General features: G+C 35.6%; 1 protein-coding gene and 1 pseudogene across 2 annotated transcripts; one reads left to right on the forward strand and one right to left on the reverse strand.

Annotated features, from left to right (window-relative positions):
- Positions 1–7,855: 7,855 nt before the first annotated feature.
- LOC143535981 (mannan endo-1,4-beta-mannosidase 2-like) lies at positions 7,856–10,442 on the forward strand. Its single transcript, XM_077030080.1, has 5 exons — positions 7,856–8,277; positions 8,631–8,828; positions 8,940–9,062; positions 9,138–9,349; positions 9,963–10,442. The coding sequence occupies exons 1-5, from the start codon at positions 7,906–7,908 to the stop codon at positions 10,366–10,368; spliced, it is 1,311 nt and encodes a 436-aa protein (XP_076886195.1). The 5' UTR covers positions 7,856–7,905; the 3' UTR covers positions 10,369–10,442.
- Positions 10,443–17,462: 7,020 nt separating this feature from the next.
- On the reverse strand, positions 17,463–23,271 carry LOC143535982 (two pore calcium channel protein 1A-like; annotated as a pseudogene). Its single transcript, XR_013135810.1, has 21 exons — positions 23,134–23,271; positions 22,102–22,245; positions 21,874–21,981; positions 21,210–21,305; positions 20,845–20,975; positions 20,695–20,755; positions 20,438–20,604; positions 20,190–20,295; positions 19,971–20,048; positions 19,826–19,887; positions 19,456–19,528; positions 19,272–19,337; positions 19,061–19,201; positions 18,839–18,896; positions 18,635–18,742; positions 18,458–18,521; positions 18,212–18,380; positions 18,061–18,125; positions 17,858–17,948; positions 17,700–17,786; positions 17,463–17,589 (listed from the first exon to the last, which is right to left on the reverse strand). The product of XR_013135810.1 is annotated as a two pore calcium channel protein 1A-like (transcript).
- Positions 23,272–24,662: the final 1,391 nt, after the last annotated feature.

A 24,662-nucleotide genomic window follows, 5' to 3' on the forward strand; every position in this document is an offset into this window, starting at 1 on the left:
TGGGAAAGGATTTAAAAGATCAAGCTTCAGGGCCACTCCCTCCAAACCCACTTGTACCCGCACCATCAGTTGGCTGTGGCGGTTCAAGGAAGGTCTTGAGAATGGTTAGCCCATCATCAGCAGCAGCAACTTCGTTCACCTTCTCCACCACCGGGTGCGGGAAGGCGGCATACTGGTTCACTGCTTGGTCATATACAGCTTCAGTATCCACATCATATAAAGGGAAGTTGGAAGGCGGGATGCCCTTCTCAACGAACCCTAGTCCAAGCAGGAAGCCAGCCTTTTCCCCATCCTCATGAGAAGCGTTGAGGGCTGCGCTCATGGCATCGTCATATGATGTGTCCGTGAAGACCCGATGCACAACCTACAAAACAAAAATACAGGTATCAAAACCTTTTCTAAGTACAAAGAAAAGCGTAAAGATATTATGAAGCTATGCGTACCTGCGACAACGCTTCTCGTAGAAGCCATTCCTTGGTAACCAGAGCCTCCTCGAGGGCAGCTTGAGCTTCATTACGGGCGCGTTCGGCTTCGTTCTTTGTAAGGTTGGCAAGCAACACATCTTTGGCTGCAGCCTCTTCGACGCCCTTTAGCTTACGCTTAGTGTGGTCAAGCACCCCCCTCTGGTCCAAGATCTCTTGGAGCTTCTTGGCATCTTCCATGGCCAAGGCATCAGGAGCCTGCTGGAGCCTCTCTAATTTGGCTTTGAGCTCGTCATTCTCAGTGCGTAGAGGCTCAGCAACAGCTTCAGACTTGGTGGCCCTCTCAGTTGCGTTCCGTGCAGTTTCCTTAGCCAACCGAAGCTGTTCATTAACAGCTTGGGTAGCCTTGGAACGGGCCTCGAAACGGGCCTGAACTTCAACCTCGAGGGCCTTGAAGGCCTTATCCTTCTCCGCAGCAACAGCGGAGAGTCTCCTGTTCTCCTCCCGGATAGCCCGCGCCTGAGCTACTTCTTGGATACGAACCGCCTTTAACTTGTCGTTTTCACGACAAAGCAGCTCGACGTGCGGCTACATCCGGGCAAGGAGAATTCGAAGCTAGTTTGTCAGCCTACCCTCTTGGTAGCTCGACATAGCTTCTCCCAGTGCACCACTGGGGGCGGCGTGGCGCGCCCACTCGACGCAATCCACAGCCGTCCGAAGGGTGGTTCCCCGGCGGATGTTCCACCGCGGAACAAACACCTCATTCGAATCCGACACTGCAAAAACAAAAAGCAGTTAGGAAAAGATGATAAAAAACAAAAATATATATAAAAAGGCCAAAATAACCCTACGCACCTGTAGGGTCGACAGTAGGCCGGTAGCCGCCAAACCCATCACCCGAACCTAACGGATATCCATCCAAGAGGTCAGGCAGATGGGAAGGAGGCAGAGATTGGCTTGAAGCCCCGAACATACCTGCTGAACCGGCCGGGGACGAGGTAGTCGCCGGCGCCGGAGGCACGGTCGAAGCCGCTGCGGTAGAGACCATCGGAGGTGAACTCACTGGAGGTGAACTCACAACCGTGGCCGCCGCTGCGGAAGAACCCGCAGAAAATATCACCGCCGGCTCAGTGAAGGATTCCGTGAATATGGCACTGACAGCCGGCGGAGATGACGTTACAGTTGGAACAGTTGCCTCAACAGGATGAGCAACTGAACCAATACTGCAAACAGGCGCAGCCGCCTGGGTCGTCGCCTCGGGTAGGTTGACCAAACCTACCGTCATGGGTCCAGAGGTGCTCCTCCCCGCTCCACCCTGGAATGCAGTTGCATCCACGCCTGCATGAAAACATATTTAAATATAATGGCGGAAAGATATGAAGTTAAGGTTAAAGTTTACACTTACGAGTTCTCTTCAGCTTGAAGGTTCTGAGAGGCGGGGACGAACCCGATGGAGCCGGCCTCTTCAAGCCGCTCACCGTCGTCATCCTAGGCGGCCCGGAGGTGACAGCCGTCGCAACCTTCGGAACAGTGGTCTCATCACCACCAGGGTTCCCCGCCACCTCTTCACTCTCGGTCTCTGACTCTGACCGATTCCCCTGATCGGCAGTAGAGGCAACCTTCGCCTTACTCTTCCCGCCAGCAGCCTTCTTCTTCCGCGTGAAGAAAGGACCATCTGCTGATTCCTCATCAGAAGATGACAAAATTAGAGGAATTCCAGCAGAGGTTTGAGCATTGCCAGGGCGAGAGTTAAATAACTCCTTACCTGGCCGCGTGGCGCTCAGAATCGGGTGGCCCGACGGGTAGACCTCCACAAACCGATCCGCCGTTTGCTCCAAGATGGGCAACTCGTTCTCATCAAGAGCACGGGTACCCATACAAGCGGGACCACCAGCCTCCCGCGGATGCAGGAGCGATTGTAGGTCGTTTCCCTCTGAAAACAAAAGAAACAGTTAGAAGAAAACTTTAAATCAGCAAAGAAGATGAAGCATACCGTAAGGGATAGAGTTCAAACCGTATTCAAGGACAATGGGAACCTGTGGCGCCTCCGCCCCAGCATCTTTCCACACCCGGCTCATCCCGAGCATCACCATCCCGGACTCCGCAAAGGGGTAAACCGGAGACTGGACCCGGGAAATCTTGGAGAACCATTCCGCCTCCTCATAGTTGAAGGCGTGAAGGTTCGGGAGAGCTCTCCCGTTCTTGAACGTCATCGCTATGGGGACGACGCGAGCGGAGATATAGAAGAACTCCCGCTTCCAAGACCGAAGACTGCGCTCGGTAGCGCATCTCTTCAAACCCTTGATCCGAGTGACCAAGGTATACCACCCCTGGATGCACCTCCAGGAATAGAAGGTCATCAGGCGGTCGACATGGGGCTCCACGCCCAGAATGAGGCACACCCATTCAAAATGGCGAATATTGGCGATTGCCAATGGGTGTACCTCCGTCAGATGTACACCGTGTCTCTCCAAAACACGGTACACAAACTTCGTCAATGGGAACCTGAGATTCCCATAAACGAAGAATGCGGCATACACCCCTATCTTGCCCTTGGGGGCATCGTACACCGTCTGATGAGGCTTAGGAAACTCAGTCTCGAAAGGCTCGAGCATGAAAATCTGAAATATAGTTGATTAGTTTATTGTCAATATATCAGCGGGAAATATTATATAAAAAATATTATTTATGTTTAATATACTGACATAATAAATACATCCGGATGACCGGAAATGATTAGGAACCTTCAACGTGATTAACGTATGGATTGTTATATTAAAAAAGGTTATTATTAATTGTTTAAAAATTTTTTAAGGCCAGTATATAATAAAAACTAGAAGGGGACCTCATAACAAGCAAGAACCGCATCAAGTACAAACATAACCATAAAAAATAAAGAAAAACACATTACGAAGGAAAATTAACGAAATTTGAATTTGCACAATTTCTCCTAATCTAGCAACGATCTTTTGACCATATTCTTCACCCATAAGAATGAAATAATCTTATCTCGTTTATCATACTGGCCACCAAAAAAGCTTTATCGTTGAAAATCTTATCATTCCTCGCCTTCCAAATTATCCAACATGTAATCAACGAAACCATTGGAATTGCTTAACGTTCTTCATTGTCTTGCTTACGTAAACTTGGACGGTCAAGAATTTCCCGAACCAAGTCAAGACTAAACTGTCTTGGAATCTTTACCCAATCATGTATAATAGACTAAATTACCTTGGCATCCGGGCATTTCACCATTAATGCGAAGATGATTCTGGATGTAATTCACAAAATCTATAGCTTATATCACCGACTTCGATACCCTTATATGATAACGCCAATTTTGTGTCAGTTCTATCCAAAAGTAATCTCCAAACTAAGCAATTGACTTTAATAGGAAATCATTTTATCCAATGAGGAAATTCCACAAATTGCTGGTCAAAATTATCCAACTCCCAACGAAGTGTTCTAACTTGAAATGGAGATCGAACCATCAGGCGCGATACATGTCCAAATGTTTGGTGTACCATCGAATCAAATGGAAGCTATCAAATTTTCATAACTTTGTAACTCTTTTTTCTTCTGGGCCGACCGTGGATTCCTCAACCATCTCCAACTCCATCCACATTCGTCATTTTCCAAACAGTAAGAGTACCCTCACCTCAATCTTACTTTCCAAATAAACTAAAGAGGGGAATTTATGTTGGTAATCACATGCCCACTTATCGATTCATAACAAAGTTTTGTCCTCCAAACCAACTTGTACTTATAGCCTATGCGCCAAAGTTTCCGTGACATTAAAATCTAACTTACCAATTTGTTTCCACGTCCAGACAATAGACCACCAACAAAGTGCATACCCATCATAATTTTAATTAAACCACCATTTTGCGAGTAGAGCTATGCTAGTAGCCCTTAAACCTCTAACTCCTACGACCTACCCCCTCCCACCGCCAGCGTTATTTGTTAACACAATCTTTTGCCACGCAACCCAACTTATCATTTTTTTTCATACCTGCCCCCAAAGAAATCTTATTCTTTTAACCTCAACCTCCTTTAACACGTTGTTTGGTGCTTTGAACAATGAAAAATAATACGTCCCTAAACTCCCCAATACCGAATTTATTAGTGTAAGTCGACCTCCAAGTGATAACGCCTTAGCTTCCATTTAGACAACTTCGTATCGCATTTGTCCAAAATCAGTTTCCAATTTGCACTTAACACATATTCACGCCAACCGGTAAGCCCAAAATGCATAAAACGTGGCTTAGCTGATTTACAATTCAACATCATTGACATCTCCTTAACTGTATTGAAATCCACCATAAACCCATACAAAATACATTTCTTCAAATTTATTTTTAAACCGGATTTAAAGGGTCAAGTTATTCTATAAAGGGGGACAAAATAAGAAAGATGAGAAGGATTTGTAGCCACATAAAAAAAACCCCTCAAAAAAATATAAATAAATAAATAAAACTATAACTCAAAATTTAATAAAAAAATCTAAAAAACAAAAACACAAAAATGTTTCCACCGTCTTTCTCGTTCTTGAAAAAAAGATCATTGTTGAGTGAAAGCATCATTGTGTCTTTTTGTTTATAAATATGTTCTGTGTTTATTTTCGTCATTGATTGTGTCTTTTTTTCTTTACATTGTGTTATATCTACCTATTCTAATAAAGTAAAATAAATGTGGACACTTGTCATGTTTTGGTTAATTCTCATAATTTTTTCCTCCAAAACTAATATACCATAATATATGCAATAAATCAATAATTATTCACCTTCTTTTTACACTATATTTATATAATATCTATATATTTTTATAAATATAATTATTAACATATTGTTTTACTATATACTTGGTGAATTCCAAAAATCAACAACAAATCATGTTTTTCAAATGAAAATTGTTTCGGGTTTTTTTGTGGAACTTAAATTTGATTTTACGGGTCAAAAGTTGGTAAATAGATTGTTTGGTACAAGTTAATTACATTTTGGTCAAAATTTGTTAGGGTCAAAAATGAAAATTTTGAGTATTTTTAAAAGTTTAAGAATGTAAAATATATTTATCATCAAATTTGTTATGGGTTCAAAGTGTTGACTTTAAAATGTCAAAAGTATGAAACTTAAAATTTTAAACATGATTCAGGTTTTAAATTTATTTTTAAGGGTATTTTTTGAAATAATCAAAAGGTTCAGGATTTGACAAACTGACTATTTTCCCCTCAACTATAAAAATTTAAGAAAACATTGCGAACACTTTAGACATGCCACCCATATGCCTATCAATGCTTAATTTTTATCAAATTTGAAATATTTATGTCAACAATAATTTTTCTTTCAATGGTGATCAGAACATCGTATGGGAAGCATGACATGCTAAACTATGCTCATATGAAACGAAATATTCACAAAATTTAATGGGTTAATATGTTGTTTTTTATGTTGTCATTATGACAAAGTCGAGAAGCCCTCTGTAACTTATCAAAATATTTTTCATGGTGTAGCTCAGAAAAACATAGTTCTTGAAAAACATCCATTGTTACAATTTAATGTTCTACTTTCCTTTGATGGGTGGTAAATTGATAAATATATCAATAAAGGTAACACTCCTTTTGTATTTAGGCTGAATGGTTAGAACTACTATTGTATGAGAAGTGTAATTTTCGAAATTAGTTAATAACCAAAATTGTTTCATACATATATGACATCGAGAATGAATTTTTCAATAGAAAGAAGTATTCTCGGGTATGTTTTTGCATGGGCATTTTTTATTAAGTTCATTAAAAAAAATCATTTTGTGATATAAATAAAATCAATTTATGTACACATTGTATAGATACAAGCATAGATGTAATACATTTTTTTTTCATATACGCTATGTAATTATTTATTTTACTTATTATTTTATAATTTGAATTATCCCGCATGTGACACGGGTTCTAAAACTAGTTACTCAATATTGTATTATATTTTGTTCGGCATTGTGTTATATTTTGCAATTTATTGTGTCTTTTTTTAGTTATAATCGTGTCTTTTGTTCATTTTCGTCGTTGTGTCTTTGATTTCGGTATTGTGTCTTTTCGTCAGTTTTTTTAATGGGAATGATGGGGGAAACATTTTAACGTTTTAAATTTTTTCGTTTTTTTATTTATATTTTAAGTTATGATTTATTATTATTATTGAATTTATTTTGAAGGAGTTTTTGTGTTGTCACAAATCTTTCTCACACTTCTTATTTTTGTCTCACTTTATATTATAACATTACCTAGATTTAAAATACTTTCATATATTTTTCAGAGACATATAATAGCAAAAATAAAAACTAGTGCATATTATATTATATTATATTAACGATTTTGTCTACAATAAAATTAATACAAAAGTATAACATAGGCAAAAATAAATTTTAGAAACCTACGTACAATAAAAATAAGACCCAAAGAAATATGCTTCCCTAAAAAGAAGCACTTTAATACTATATATTTTGGTATATCGTAAAATAAAAGATTGTATATATCCTAGCGCATGTCGAAAAAACGGTCGAACTGGATTATATAATTAAAGCACACTCGCATAAAGCCATAACGACAACGTCAGCATTAGGGTAATGATGAGCATGACATGGGATGATAAACGTAGGGGTGTCAGCGTGATGATAAAACTTTTCAAAGCCTAAATTACATTTTCAAATTAGATTTCTTTTTTAAGTTTTCTAAAATACATATTTTTCGGATAGAAAATAGCGAATCTCAATATTGATTTTTCCTCTTTTTTAGAATGCGAAAACTAAACGAAGTTAAACTTAATAATCGGACACTTCCTATATAAGTAGGCACTAGATTCACCTATACTTTTTATACCTATCACAAATAGTAAAAAGAAAATAAAACATATGAATCCAAATACAATCGTTTAATATGAAATCATAACATCTAAATCAAAATCATAGCTTCACTGTCCGTTTGTTCTTAATGAATTGGCACAAAATTATAGAAGAAAAGGCCAAAATTCTTGGGGATAAAACAGACCCCAGTCCAGATCTAATCACTCCTAAAAACAGACCACCACACACCCATCCACCCCCTTTAATTAATCATTTTCTTGCTGATCTTATTTTCTTCTTTATTTACATATAATAATAATAATCTGCAGTACGTTAGCTGTGTTCTCTCGTATCATATGCCATTTGCCCTTTTCCCCATACCCCACCTCCCCTGTTTTTCTTCCTTCTTTTGGCAATCAATATATTTTTTTATATTTATTAACTTCACATTCGCACAGTTTGGTTGTGTTTCTTGCTTCATTTCATCAAGATCTTTGAAACGGGATCTGGGTTTGATAAAATACCTTGCTTTGCATCTGGGTTTCCAATCTTTTTGGCTAAAACTCACAAAACCTGAAGATCCAGCCAAAACCCTAACTGGGTTAACATTCTTGATTCATAAAGATCGGATCTTTTTCACAAAATCTGGTTATTCATGGTTAAGTCTATGATGGGTAACAATAGTTTTCTTTTCCCAATGCTTGGATTTGCTTCTATTTTGGTATTTCTTTACCTGTCTTTTGGGGATTTTTTGGGTGTAAATTACAAAAATGACCCCAAGATGAGTTTTGTGGAGAGGAATGGGACTAATTTTGTTGTGGATGGGAAGCTGTTTTATGTCAATGGGTGGAATTCATATTGGTTTATGGACCATGCTGTTGTTGATTATAGCAGGCCAAGGATCAGGGAAATGCTTCAAGCTGGAGCTAAAATGGGTCTGACTGTGTGTAGAACTTGGGCTTTTAATGATGGTGAGTATAATGCACTTCAGATTGCCCCTGGACAGTTTGATGAGAGAGTCTTCAAGGTAAATTTTTATTTATTTATTTGTTTGTTTGTTTATTATTATTATTATTATTATTATTATTATTTTATTTTTATTTTTTGCTTATATTAACGTTATTGGTAAAATTGTTGAGCTAATTTTGATGGGATTTGATTATTATTTTTTAATTCTTGTTGTTGGTGAAGTTTAGTTTTCAGTCTAATTCTTGATGCAATATGATTATAAAGATAGTAGTTGACTAGTTGTTAGTATGTAGTGATGTAGACAATCTGTCTATAATTTCTCTTTGATACAATTTAATTACAAAATTTGACATTTTTAATGCAATTTGATTATGAAATTAAGGAGTTGTTGATTGGATAAAATGTTTGCAGGCATTAGATTATGTGATTGCAGAAGCAAGACAAGTAGGAATTCGGCTTTTGTTTAGTTTGGTTAATAACCTCCAAGCGTACGGTGGCAAAACTCAGTATGTGAAATGGGCATGGGATGAAGGTGTCGGTTTGAGTGCCTCGAATGACTCATTCTTCTTTGATCCATCAATTCGCCTTTATTTTAAAAATTATGTCAAGGTACTTTTCCCCTAATCGGGCGCTCATTATTATCATTAATATTATTATTGTTATTTATTATTATTATTATTTTTACATTTTAATAATTTGGTTTTAATTTGCTTGCTGCAGACAATCTTAACAAGGAAAAACACTATCACTGGAGTCGAGTACCGTGATGATCCCACCATTTTTGGGTGGGAGTTAATCAACGAGCCTCGATGCATTACCGATGCATCCGGTGATACCCTACAAGTAATTCATAAACTTCTATTACTTATGAGTTTTCTGTTTTTCCAGTAATTAAAATTTGCAGACTTGTAATTGCAGGACTGGATAGAAGAAATGTCATCATTTGTAAAGTCAATTGATAGGAAACACATGTTAACCATTGGTCTTGAAGGGTTTTATGGTCCTAATAGTCCTAAGAAAGATACAGTCAACCCAGAATTTTGGGCTGCTGATCTTGGATCTGATTTTATACGTAACTCTGCACCCGCAACGGTTGACTTTGCATCTGTTCATATTTATCCTGACCATTGGTAAGCTCTACCTAGTATTTCATGGATCAATTTCATATATACTAAAAATATCATATATACCCAAATTTAATGAATTTTTACTTAATGACCATTCTACCCTTTTCCGTATTTGTTTAAACCCTATTTTTATTTGGATTTTGAATGACATCAATGATACTCAAGCAAACTGAGCCGTCATCCTTCTCCTTTGTTCTCCCAACGGCATATAATCGAACACTCAAATTTGTATGTTCAAATCAAATAATTGAACTCGAATTATGTATTTGTTCTTCTATATGTATCATGATGTATGCATGCTATAAGTGAAAGCAAGATACTTAAATATAATATTTGAATTAAATTAATTTTTGGTGAGTAAAAACAAATCAAGTTAATATAGGTAAAGAAAAGTTAAGCTAAAAAGGACAAATAAAAATAATTGAATTTAAAGTTGGGATGTATGAAATTTTAAAGTTTTAGAAAATATGGGTAAAATGGTCATTTAATAAATTTTTTAATGAATTGGGTGTGTTTGATATTACAACTACTTTGTAAGAGCATATATGATATTTTTAGTTTTGCATGATATTTTCCTATAACATTATCAAAATCTGTGATATTTTGATTTTTATAGGTTTAAAAGGAAGAGTCTTGAAGGAAAACTAATGTTTGTGGCGAAATGGATGCGTTCCCATATAGATGATGGTGATCAAGTGTTGAAGAAACCAGTGATGTTTACAGAATTTGGTTTATCAGATCTAAACAAAGGTTTTGAACCTCAACAACGGGACCGATTCTACAAGACGGTTTTTGATGTCATCTATGAATCTGCAAAGAAAAAGGGGGCGGGTGGAGGCTCATTTGCATGGCAGTTCTTTGTGGAGGGAATGGAAGAATATAACGATGATTTTGGGATAGTGCCGTGGAAGAGAGCTTCGACTTACGAGATTATAACCCAACATACGTGCAGGTTAGCTAGAGCTCATGGGGCGATTGCGTCGCAAAGGGACAACTTGAAGCATCTTTGTAATCAACGATGAAAAAAGATTGATAGTTATGGTTTTTATTTAAATAATTCATTTTGTTATATGGGGGCTTTGTGGTTTTGGTTGATTGTAGGGATGATGATATTGGTTGGTTTTATGTAAGCCATGTTTTCCCTTAATTATATATATAATATATGATATATATGTACACGTAAAGATGTTATGTAGCCATGCCATACCATTCATTCTTTATATTTATGGTTGCATATGTTTTGATTATTTCTTTGTGAACAATCAGCTAGTGTCGTAGATATATCTTCAATAGACGGTAGTCAGAAAAAGACTCATCGACCTACCACAGGGCATCAAACGACGACCCCAACTGCCATCATTGCGTGTTATACACAATCCCCAACAGATAGTTTTGGCTTTCACTACTGCATTTACATAAACTGTCGATACTTATTATCACATGTGTTATCTTCTCTGACCAGGCTAGCAGTCCTATTTTGTGCATGCCCATGTTCTAGTCGGGTATTGTTTCAACAAGTAGCGCCATTCGTGGGGCTATCATGTACCCATGCACAATGGCGGATTCAAGGTATTTCATCAACGTGGGCGCACTAAAATGGGTTATTTTTCATCATAGCGTGTTATACAGAGTCTCGAGTTCATTGCCCTTCCTGGGCAACATAAATTTGTTTTTTACCATAATATAATGCACCCGTGTCCTTGTGATCTTGTGAATGGTATAAAACTTTAGATATATCCAAAAAAGAAAAGCATAAGACCAATTTAAGAATAACAAGTGTGTATATTAATCCTAATCGTTAAATTTATTGTCAGGGTAAACTATTATTTAGCGAGTCATTCCTCGTATCTACGTTATCCTTAGGTCACCGAACATGTTTTAAATTATTTTATTATTAATGCACGCTCTTTACATGTGACGAAACATTATCATAATTATACATTAATATTTGTCTTAACGATAATCATGTCATAATCAGATGGCCGGGCATCCTATTTCTATCCTATCAAAATCATAATAATGTGATAGTTACAACCCTATTGATCATGTCATGATCACAATCATGTCATATTCATTACCATGTTATAATCTTAATGAGCTCAACCCCCCCTAAAACCCACCCCACATATTCATCACATTACCCTACTTAAGAAATTAACAAGCAAGTTTGTTAGCTAGTCAAAATCGTCTACAAGCGAACTCTTAACGATGGACACATTTTGGCATGCATTCGGTTCTCGTAAATGGTGAACTTAACTTAGTGGAGGTGCGAAGCTAGATAGAAGCCACCGGGATCAAGTAACCCCATAATTTTATTTTTTTTATATGTAATATGGGCTACCAAAATACAATTGGCCCCATTATATGGGTTAACTACATGGTGTTAGCTAGCCTTCCATTAATCAATATGTGTCCATTAATACCTAAAACCTCAATTAGGTTCAGCCTGTATTTCCATTTCTAAGTTTCTAACCTAACATGGTTCTAAATGTTATGTTTTATATTTGGGTTAGTTTCAACTGTGTATCTTATACATTCTTACCATTAGAATAATTAAAATAAAAAGGAACACATTTATTCAGAGTAACACATTTTTAACTTGTTGTCAAACCTAGAAAGAAATTCAGATTTCTTACACCATAATTCACTAAAGATTATCAAGAACCCTACCAAAGTGAAAGAAATTAAGATTACTTACCATGATTTATTCTTTCTGCATGCGCTAATCCCACACCTCTTTCAAATGACCGGTTGAACACTTATAACAACCGTTAAATATATAGGGCCGACCTCACCTACCAACAGACGGCCGTTTCCAACAAGGGTCAGACAATGGGTTGATATCAGCTTTCTTAAAATTATAGTGGTTGCTTACTGGTGTTTTTAATTAATTTTTATATGTAGTAGAAATTTGTCTGGCCTGCTTACACCACCTCCTTTCGATTGATTTATACCCTAATATCATTTCCCTTAGTCACCAAGGGAAAACACGAGGATTTGTTTCAAATCACCAATGGGATTGAAGGGAAACCAGAAACACAAGATATTGAGTACAAATCTCTTTGATCCATGATATCCACTAACCGGAACGATAACTAAATCCAAAATTTAACGGACTGGTCCGTGACAATGTCACCCATTGCTTAACAATCAACTAAAACTCTGATCAGTTGGTATTTTCTGAAAATATGCAAACTTGAAGAATCTCGTGTTTATAGTTTTACCCTCTCTCTCATTTTACTTTGAAGCAAGTCTCGATGTTTCCTTCAAGAAATGTATGAAACTTCCAAGTTGCTTATGCGAATGTGAAGACCTTTTGTTATAAAATTAACATGTTTGTATCAACATAAGTGCTGACAAATAGTTATCGAAATCAACCATGCCGGATTTTAATAATCAAGTGGCTGTTCAAACGTCCTTGGACGACTGTTTGATCATAGGCCTTACGCCATAGCTGATTAGCTGTTAAAACGACCAAACGCCTGTTTCAATCTACATTCAAATGATTGTTTGAATGTGATTTAAGGCTAGGGTAACGTAGATTAGATTTGTTGGTGTGGGATGGTAGCCACTTTTATAGTAATCAAACTTCACATTGTACCACCGGACGAAAGGTTTGTAAGGTAAATCATTAGTCATTACTCATTACCCATACGGGATGCCGTTTAGCCTCTTAATTAGTTAGTGTAATATTACCACTTCAAATCACATATGACGTTATTATATTGCCACTTCAAATCTCTAATATCCGTGGTGGATGGGTGGGTGGGTTGGACATTTACCCGCCCCTATAACGTCCTTATAATGCGGATGGTCTTACTTGAAATGTTTTAGGTTATGCCATCCGTGGAGCCGTGTGATAACAATAGCTCTGACACCTGAGCCATGAACATAAGTACTGCCATCTTAACCAATCGGGAGTTGCCTCATACAACCGGTGGCATTAATGTTGGTGGAGACACCCGTACTTATAGCACCACCGACACATGAACCAATATATGTTCTTGGTGGAGACTCTCCCGTCATTAAATCACCGACACTAACAAATAAATATATATAATTCTTGATTACAGCACCGACCGACACTAGCTTGAACAAATATAATATTCTGGATCCTTTGTTGTATCATCTTGTGACCAACAACGTCAAATTACTAGAGGTAAACTTTAAATACATGTTAAATATCATCATCGAATATCCAAATGAATATACCACACATATATATGGGATGGTTCGAGAGTTACGAGTAAATTACTACCAACCAACCGATTTTCTTTTTCTATTTTTTTTCATTTCTTTTAAGGCAATTACAGAATTTGTCTTTTACGCGGGCACTACTTCCAATTTACATCCTTGATGGTTAAAAACACACAATATATCCTTTACGTTTTCTTTTTTATTTTGGGAAAATTGGATTTTAATAATTCAAACTATCAACTATTGACCAATAATAATCCCAACTAATAATCTAACCAGTGACAATCCCAACTTTCAGTTTTGTTACCGTTAGCAATCCTAGTTTAACAAATCATTAACTCCGTTAGTTATATTCTTTAAGTTATTATGAAATTACCCAAATACCCTCGGTTAACAAAGTAAAAAAATACAAAACAATTTAGTTGAGACCCACATAAAATATTTAAATAATTAATAAGATTACATGTAAATTATTAATATAATTAATAAGATTACATATATTTTATTTATAAAAATAGTCCCTGTGTCCTATCATCGTCTCCCTTAACAGGACACCACCAAAGAATATATCGATACTCAGCCAAGCCCTAAAACCTGACTCAGTTTCATGTTTAAAATTCGTTCTTCATCGTTGTAGTTTGTAAATAAAAACATAGGGCTTCTAATCGGAAAGAAGAGGCGATTCGATTGATATAATAGTTACCATGAATAGTGCCCACTTTGATACAGGCGAAGCGTCGCCGGAAAGCTTGCGGCGGCGGCGGACTCGGATGACATAAGTGGCCGATTTTGAGAGGGCAAAGGTGACGATTTGAATTCCAATCAGAAAGCCTGACAGGTCGTAACCGCGTCATTTAGAACGCAAGATTCTGCGTTTATTACTTCGAGTAAACATGACAGGTTTTCGTGATGATTTGCGGTCGATTGCATGGTCGCCGGAAAACTAAGATGGCCGGAAATTTGGTACCAGAAAAACGTGATGTGCAGGGGAGAGGGTGGTTCGACCACCGTCATTTAATATAAATTATATAAATATAAACAAAAGTATATTAAATATAATTGATTTAATAAAATTATATATTTCAATGCCACATCACACGTCATATTATCAAAAAATCCAAATCATGGCCACCTAATCGTCACATCATACGACACATCATCAAAAGTTAATGGAGTTAACTATTTGTTAAAGTAGGATTGTTATGGGTAACAAAACTAAAAGTTGAGATTGTCACTAGTTATTTTGTTAGTTGAGATTATTATTGACCAATAGCCGATAGTTTGAATTATTAAAATCCAATTTTCCTTTATCTTGTTTCAATTTCCATCCTTTACCACCAACTTTGTTAGTATTCTAGGTTAATACATGAAATATTGAGCGTATTGCAATCTTTTATCCATTCCTTAAAATTTTGTAAAGAAAGAAAAATAGAAAAGTAGAACAAATAACATGTCTTTTAAGTTTCTTTCAATTTCATGTGTAGAAGGATTCTTCGGGAAACCCTTACGCTATGTTCCCGAGATTAATAAAATAAAGAAAAGAAGAGAGTAAATTAAGGAGAGAAAGAAGAAAAATATATCATTTAACTTCGTATTCCAGAGTTGACAAAAAAAAAAAAGAAAAGAAATTAAAGAATTCTAAAGGAAATTAGTAGTGATTTTACAATCTGTCCATTCAAAACCGTTCATTTTAGAAGGAAAATTAGGAGGGAAATTAAAAGTTTTCCTTTCCATTTCTTTCCATTAAAAAAACGCAGGAACAAAACTGCTTGCACTCCTAAACTTAAGTCCCGTTAAAATAACGTAGCAGGAAAGGGAAAATTTATTAGGTAGAATATCCGCAAATGTGTGCACAGTTGCTATCTACAGAAAGTTTCAAAATGCGAGGCGGTCTGCTTAGCATAAACAGAAAAGTAAACACACTATCAGCAACAAAACCAGAATGAACTGTCTGTTCGGTCACACATCTGCAATTCACTTAATCACTAGTGGAATGTGTATATTAACATGAAATTTGTCTCAAATACAAAAAAAATAGGGAATATTATCTGCATTGCTACTCTTTACACCTGTTTGTGATCTCGACCTGCATGCAATGTTACAAAGATAATTAGCGGGCATATCATCATCATCACTGTCAAATGTAATAAACAAAGTCGTGTTTTCTCCATCTGTTGGCTCGTACAGGAGCATTTTTGGTGTGGGCCAAAATGGGTCGGTTTTGATTGAAATGTGAACACATTTTGTTTAGATAACCAATGCATTATATATGATCAGAGAAACTCTATTGTTTCAAATAAAACTCTCTTGTGTATTAAAACGATACATGTGTACTTTGGCCTTTATCTCACTTATCAATTTGACCCGTTTGACACCCAATTTAGCCCGCCTGACTGGTTTTAAAATAATTCAGTATTACACACTACCTGGGAGATTTATGTATGTCTTCATGATGGAGAGTCAGAATCGGAATGATGCAGCTCTGAGCTCAGCATGTGGTGAAGTAGCATATCAACCCTCTGACTGCGCGTCTTTGTTCTGACATGTCACAAAATTTATCACAAGATGTAAGCAAATGAGCAATTCAAATGATCATGTAGTTACTTTGTGATACTTACCCCATGTTACGGCGTCCCCTTGCTCCAATTTTCTGGAAATTCATGCACAAAGGAAACATTAAATACGCATTAAATGATGCTCAAATGATAAATCGGATGGCTTTATACTAGCTGCTCGGTGATTTGAAAATCTCAAATTATCATCGCTTCTTAGCAATTAACATGTTTGTGGTCATCTTTACTGAATATGAAATATCATCATCTCAATACCACAATTATGTTCAGAGCCACAATTATGTTCAGAGCCACAATTATGCACATATTACATAGTGTCAATGAAAATGGCGAAACTGAAGAAGAAAAATATGGTTTATTTCTCCCTCCTCACTCTTTCTTTGATTTTACCTATTTTGTTAAATAAAAGTATAACAGTGTACTCATGTGCATCACGGCCGTCTCCGAGGATTTGAATACCTCGGCCGAGTCAAAATAAAAAGGCCCGTAGCCTTAACGAGTAAAGAAATATATAAGCTAATTTTTTTAAACAAGGCTTAATGTTATAACAATAAACATTGAAAAATATATTATTAAAAAAAATACAGTAATAACTAATGATTAACCAATTATTTGTGAAACTCTCATAACATTGGAAAAAAAAATAGCTTGGTCCTTGGTGGCAACCGTGGAGGAGCCTGGTGGTTAACAACGAACCAACAGTGGTGGTCGGCTAGGTTGGTCGTTGTTCAGCATTCATAAAGGAAGGAACTGAAGAGAAATTTCGATCGACCGCCTTTTCTTTTATTTTGCATCGAACTATTATTTAATTTTTGTAGTTTTTTTGTTTTAGTTTGGGCCCAATAATTTAAACTTGATTAAATGGACTACGGATAAAAAAGAATTTTGGGCCCAATAATTATATGATGGTAAAGAGCAATTCATATTATCTAAGTTTTATATTTTTAAATGTATATATAAAAAATATAGATACAAAAAGTTTTGGCCCCTAAAAATTGCGTGCCCCGGCCGACGGTCGGACCGGCGCCACCCTCCAGCCGGCCATGATGTGCATTTAGCTTATTTGCACATGTAGACAAAATGTATAAATATATTATTTTTCAAAAACAAATCTAGACATGTTGAAACCACATGAATTCTAATCAATTTATGTAATAGATTGTACAGAGATTAAGGCGATTCTTGTAGTTCTCAACATATTATTGATTGTGACATAAGCATCTCTCTCTATGTACAGCGCGCGTGCGTATATAGACACATAAAACAAAACAATTCTTCAATCATGTGCAAATTCAATGATCGTTTAGACCATGAGCTATAATAACAGAGGAGCTATTAACTTATTATTGTTTAGAAACCATCTAAGGTCAACACAGGATTTGATTGAAGTTTACTAACCTTCCCTTCTTCTTCTTCCTCAGGAGATTCAAGTTCTAACTCAGCAAAGAATGCCTCCAATACAAATGCCACAATCTGCACAAAACATTTTAATTACAATTTCATGTAAAAACAAACAAATTCAAGTTAACTCAGTTTTTGCATGTGCTATGTATTTGACAGTTAAATTGAATCAGGGGACTCACCAAGTTGAGGAGGAACAAAACTGTTATTAGATAGAAGCTGACAAAGTAGGCATAAGTCCAAGAAGTTCCTGTCAATACCACATAATCCTGAAACAGTCCACTAAAACTAAGTGTGATCTTAACTAAATTATTTATCGTTTCTTTAGAACTGATGATACCTGCATCCAGACTTGCCAGTTTCCCATCACAAGCAAATTGAAGAGTGTCACCATACCATTGGGGAAGTCATTAAAATTAAATAACAAGTAACTGTTTAATATTGAGTCAAGGGAAATTCAGTGAAAAACTCAACAGCAAGCAAATATATCATATTCGCTTGATGTGGTTAGTGAACAACTGAACAATGTAAATTGTAGGATACTCGCTATCAGCAAGATCTGTAGTTGGTAAATTTGGATTCCCAGCATTCACTATCCCACCAAAGATCTACCACGCAAAAGGATCATGATTAAGATACATGTAAGTGTAATATATGATATATAAAACCAAACATATAGAAGAACCAAAAGTACCTGTATACCCAATGTACAGTAAACGCACATGATACAAAAGACAGTACCCAAGTATGGCATCAAACTTGGTATCAGTGTCAAAAATGTTGCAATAAAGGCCCGATACCTTTTAACATGCATCAACAGCCTGATCAATCTTAACATTCTTGCAATAAGAAGATAACGAATCCTGGCAACATGATTCTCCATCAGTACCAGAACCTTATCACCATGTTTTAGATAAAATGAAAATCATTACATCCTTACCACTCCCCATTTGAAATAAATGTTAGCCCTGTCGGAGATACAAATGTTGCTGTTTCTCCTATAACTGACAACATCCAATAATAGTAACAAAATGTAAGTAACCGCCCATTTAACAAAGTATTTGTTGATTAAAAGAGGAATAATCACTTATGTTGCTATAGGAAATGTGAAATTTACCTATGACCCATGTGACGATAAAATCAAACTGGTTTTGGCTATCTTTCCATTAGTTTTCAAATCCATATGTATAAACTTTCAAAGCCATTTCGAGAACATAGATCCACCCTGCATGCAAAGAAGTTTTCAAATTGCTATTATATGAACAAGTATATTACCTCAATGCTAAAAAAATGAACATTTTTGGAGATAAATGTTCCTTACCGAAGATAAACTCTACCTTCTGCCAGAATTTCTGACCAGAGTTGTTTTGTATATCAAGCTGTCAAAGAAAGAGATCAAATCAGTAAAAAAAATTTTTAGTAATAGAATAATATTGTCATGTTGGCAAACAGCCAAACACTAGTATTGTTAACTAACTATGGTAGACTTAACATTGAAGACACATTTTCAAAAGTATATGTTTCTTAATGATCTATGTCATACCGTTGTTTCAGTAATAACTGCAGCTAGATTCAAGAGGAGAACAAAAGCAACTACATATCCAAACGTTGCGCTTTTTACAAAGTTTTTCAGTGCTTCAGATACTGAAGAATTGTAAAAGACAAACTTTTTTAGCCAAGGTTCCTGCAAAATGAAGGCACATGTGAGATATTTTGCCTTCTTTTGTTTGAAAATCTCGTAATTACTAACTTACAGTATCCTCCTTTTGAAATTTTAAGGCAATTGCATTGCAAAGATCATTAAATTCTGCTGCATTAATCTACATGTAAAAGATCAGAATAGACTAAGATAGTAGTTAAAAAAATGAAACAAAATACATGTTTTGCAAGCCCTAGCAACTCTAATGTGCATCCAACAAGCAATTGACCAAATGATACCTTAAAATCTCCACTATCATCCAGTGCACTAAATATCAACTCAAAATCTTCTTTTGATATTTTTGGTAGTGACCTGAATAGAAGGTGATTATTAGTACCCATAACAGGGACCATAAAAGAAAAGTGGCACGACTCAAAAAAGAGATTGCATCAGGAATATAAATATGATATTCCTGAAGATATTAGAAAGGTGATGTATTGAACTTGCAAGATCACAATTCACAAGTCATATTCAAGAAACTGCCAATCTATAAAGAGATTGCAAACAACATTTCTACACCTACAGTTAAATAAAGCCACACAGAAATAGCTAATTCTATAGGAATGCTAAAAGATCAGTCAATTCATATAATTTCAACAAGTGAATTACCTGTAGCTATTAAGTTCTTCAAACAACTCAATACACTGCTCTTTATCTAGACAGTTAGCACCCTGTTGATTTTTAAAGAAATTCCATAAATAAGGGTAAAATTCAGTTTGGAGAGGATTTGACAACATTAATGACTCATACTCACAGGTTTAAGAATGAGTTTGAAGGCTCTCCCCAATATTCTCGTCCTCATTTCGTCCTTTGAACAAACTTGTTTAACAAGCTGCAGTTAAGAGGGCATGCAAGATTGTAACGTAAACATAGAACTTAGGGTATGTGTGTCAGCGTGTGTCTTTGCCTTAATAAATAGATTGAATTTCAAACTACAAGTTAGAGAGATATAAAGGGTTCAAGCAGGGTGTACCTCAGCTTTGAAGCTATCATATACGACAGCAAGAACCAGGTTTGTGACAAAGTAAACACCCAGAAGCACATATAGGACGAAGAAAAGGGAAGACCATCTTGATGATCTAGAAACAACAAAAAAACACATTACTAAAATACCATAAACACAATGAGTTAAACCACAGAGGTTTTGTCTATTACTTGTGCACATAAAACAGTTACAATTTTGATAAAGTTGTGAGATGTAATTTATAATAAGTAACTCACTTGTAGGCAGGAATCCAAACGTCTGGATTGTTGGACGTGGTAAATAAAACAAACATTTGATACAATGTAGCAGGGTAAGAAAAAAAGAGTGTAGTTCCCTGTTGGGTATCTTCAAATATGACATAGGCTAACCAACTAGAGAAAAGTAGAAACAGAAGCCACAAAGCCTACATAGCAATTCAACTAAATGTCAGCATCTCAAATTCTCAATGGAAATAAAGAAGTGGAACTCTAAGTGTAATATAATATTCACATACCAACACATTGAGATATGTGCCAACCATTCCACCCAATACAACAAGGCTGTCTCGTAAGTCCCTAAGTCGAGTACAAAATAAAAAGTTACATTTATTAATTAACTGCATCTATCATTCTAGTCAATGATTTAAATTAGTATTGTATCATACCTGATATTCAAGATGAAGAAAACTACCCTGATATAAGGTGCAATCCTCAGTGGAAGAGAATAGATGGCAACGGGAGAGAGATAGAGAATATCTACTACTAAATCAGCAACAAGAATTAATAGTGATATGACCTGAATATATATGTAACACAAGACATCAACGTTAGTTTGATATAAAACAGACTAAGAATTACAAATTTTTGACAGTAACATCTTTTTTTGTTATTATTTATGTCATGTCTTAAATGGAAAACTCACTGACCGACTATTCTACACATGTGAATGTAATATATTCATATGTGTGTGTTTACGCGCGTTTGTTAACAAAGATTGATCCAAAAAGGAATGCATTTGGCAATCGTGTACCTTTAGCTTATTAACGTTGTTTTTCCAATAGAGAGATCCCCCTTCATACAAAATAGGAAATAAAGTATGCACCACAAGAATGATGAGGGTTACACCCTGCATAAGAAAGTAGTTTCATAATCAGAATATTCAAGTATGTTATTCATGAAATTCCCCAGCACTTTCCACTAGAAATAGTTGGTACGTTTAATTTGTGTGTTTCTTGGATATGTATCAAATCATAAATAAACAATACCACACGCGCTAGGAAGTAGTAGTGTCATACAGACATAGACACACACATAAAAATACATATATAAAATATGTATATATAGAGGGCCAGAGGATCAAATACAAAGTCATTTTTTCCTAAAGAACTAAGAAGCAATCTGGATCACTGATCAAATCAACTCAATGATTAAGATTTATGCAATGATAATATCATGACCTACGCTTTTTACAAAAAAAATGACTTTGTACTGAAACCACCTCAATAAAGATATCCCTTTCCATAGGTCATGACTCATGAATGAAATGCAAAAAAATAAATAAATACATGTTTAACTGTTCTGATCAACAATGCAAAGCATTGCAATATAGACTCAATTAAGTATACATAATTTACATCAACAAAAAGGGTCATGAAATAAATGATAAACATGTAAAGAATACAAAGGAAGCAAACCTCAAAAGCAAGAGATTCTGCATTAGTCAAGTATGGAAGCTCCCCAAGATAATAGTAGTCCCTGTTACTGCAAGAAACCTCAGAAACACTGGTACACCATAATGGTCTCTGTAGCAGAATTTGAAGTAATTATAAATAATCATGATAGAAGAAATGACAACAGAACTTAAAAGATAAAGACAAATAAAACAGCATTTTAAAAGCAGCCAGCAAGCTTGTGGCACTGACCTCAAAAAAATTCAAAGCTATCAGCGCAAAAATATTAAGGGTCCATATTATGTCAAAGCGAATGAATGCAAAGTAGAACTTTGCAGCTGTTTCAATGTTTGGTGACTCAAGGATTTCCTCTGGGAGACCAACTCCATCTTCAGCCTGCATATAGGAAACTGTATTTATTAGCTGACAAATTTTAGATTTCATCAACATGTGGCAAGTTCTAGTAAAATGATGCCTCTTCATGTTTGTATATATTTGGGCACGAATGTCACTTCTTTCAAATAAGATTAACCAATATGTTACTATGCACACGAGTATGCTAACTTAATTTTTAATAAAGATGCGACTAAATTGAATACAAAATCGGTCATCAAGCCAAAGAAGAAAAAACCTAATAACAATATATATACACACACACACACATATATATATACATATATATATATACACACACACACATATATATATATATGTCATACGAAAAAGTCATACTCATCAACATATGAGCACAAGTATGTCAACTGAAAATTATTTTTCCTGTTATCGTGCCAAATCCATTGAATAGCAGGAGAATAAAAGCATAACTACTAAATACAAGACACGATATCAACCACTACAATGTCAATGGAATAAAAAAGTTGCAAATCAGCAAAATCTGGCATCAATCCATATCAATAAATAGCATAGTCATCTAGTGGACATATTAATCTAAATAATCCCTCCCGAACCGAAAATAATAGCATTCTTTTGACCAATGAAGGAGAGAATGAAACTTCTCAATATATAAGATCACAGAACATATAGTCAAGCACCTGATAGATAAATTGATATGGAGTCATACACAATTCACAATTCCATCTCTATTTCATATAAAACACTTCAAATAACAGTGATCTCCATAAATTCAACTCAATTAAGTGCAATAATAACATATAAATTCTCCTAGCAATAATAATAATAATAATAATCCATACCCCTAACCTATGTGATTTAAAAAACAGAATTGGTAAATAAACAATAACTACCGGAATGAAAGTAACTTACGAGATCAACGAGAGCTGCGGCCTTCTGATAGGGCGATCCGTAAGCGATGGCATCGGACCTCCGACTGAAAGGTTTGCGGCCGCCTCTACTGGTTTCTCCTCCGAGCAACGGCGAAAGCACAGAATTAGCCATCACCTGATCTGTTCTTGTACCTTCTGGCATACCGTGAGGATGACTATGATCATTTTTATCAGTGTATGTGGAGAGAGAGAGAGAGAGAGAACGTGACCGTGACAGGTATTATGACTTAGTTGGATACCAAATATTCAACATTATTAAAAATAATTATTAACTTTGTCTTTTTTGTTACTATTTTTGGATATATTTTATTATTTTGTATATTTTTTTAACTAAAGAAAGTAAAGTGGGAATATTTTACGGTTTTTGTTTGAAATTATTGAATATTGAATATTATTTTGTATTCAACAATCTAATGAAGATATCAAAGCCTATTTACTGTGTCCATTTCCATTTTAATGGGGTGTTAAAATAGTTTTAAGTATAAAATAGAAGGTAAAGAGTTTAATCCTTTTAGTGTGCATCATTTAATAATTAAAAAAAAATCGAAGCTTATTGTGATGATTTGTAGTTGAGTATAATTACTTGAGTAATCAAGAAAATTGGATAAGACTTTCAAAATAGAGATGTATTAAATGCCACTCCACGTATGAGATTGTACATGATTGACATATCTAATGTTCATCACATATATATTGCTTCTTCCACAGGCTTTGGGCAATCAATGTCTCATTATTTAATACTCCGTAAGATTTTTGACAACTTCTAGCAAAATAAACATCAAAATCCTTATTATAAAGATATATTTAAGATTTGTAATTGTTGAAACTAGGGGTGAGCAACTTAGCCGCCATAACCGTTAAACCGAACCATAACCAGCATAGCCGAACCGATTTTAACCAATAACCGACATAACCGGTGGGTTGGTTTATCGAATTTTTAAAGACCGCCAAATACGGGTCGGTTTTGTTTAAAGATAATTCTAAAGCCGTTATAACCGAACTGATCCATTTATTTAACCAACAATATGTTTAATATGTTTGGGATTAACTTCCACCAAACATGTTATTGGATTATATCATTTTGATGTTTTGGTTCAACGAACGTTTGTTATTAAATTAAGTTGAATTTCATTGTTGGATTATATGATGTCATTCTTTTTTGAATATTTGGTATTTATATTATTGAATTATATACCTTGTTAGATTATGCCATGTCGTTTATTTGTAATAATTGGTACCAAACTTTTAAGCTCAGTTACATTGTTTTGGTTACGGTTAACCCATAACCGACTCACTATAACCTACAAAACCGATTAATCAAAACCGCCATAACGGGTCGGTTATGGTTATCCATTAACCGACATATCGGTTATGGTTATGTGTTTGACTCAAAACCCCTCCAAACCGACCCATGCACACTCCTAGTTGAAACCATTACCTAAACTAGAGATTATCGGATTAGGGGACAGAACGTACTATATTTGGTATCTGGGGTCCATTTTTTATGGA

Source organism: Bidens hawaiensis, unplaced genomic scaffold, assembly GCF_021521415.1.
Source record: "Bidens hawaiensis isolate Kalapana, Puna unplaced genomic scaffold, B.hawaiensis_p1.1 tig00010730_1, whole genome shotgun sequence".
In the NCBI taxonomy this organism is placed as follows: Eukaryota; Viridiplantae; Streptophyta; class Magnoliopsida; order Asterales; family Asteraceae; genus Bidens; species Bidens hawaiensis.

What these genes read in the sequence shown, in the direction of transcription:
- LOC143535981 (XM_077030080.1), top strand. Translation starts at nt 7,906, where the DNA reads ATGGTTAAGTCTATGATGGGTAACAATAGTTTTCTTTTCCCAATGCTT. An exon ending in TTGATGAGAGAGTCTTCAAG is followed by an intron (nt 8,278 to 8,630) that starts GTAAATTTTTAT and finishes AAATGTTTGCAG; the next exon opens with GCATTAGATTATGTGATTGC. An exon ending in ATTTTAAAAATTATGTCAAG is followed by an intron (nt 8,829 to 8,939) that starts GTACTTTTCCCC and finishes TGCTTGCTGCAG; the next exon opens with ACAATCTTAACAAGGAAAAA.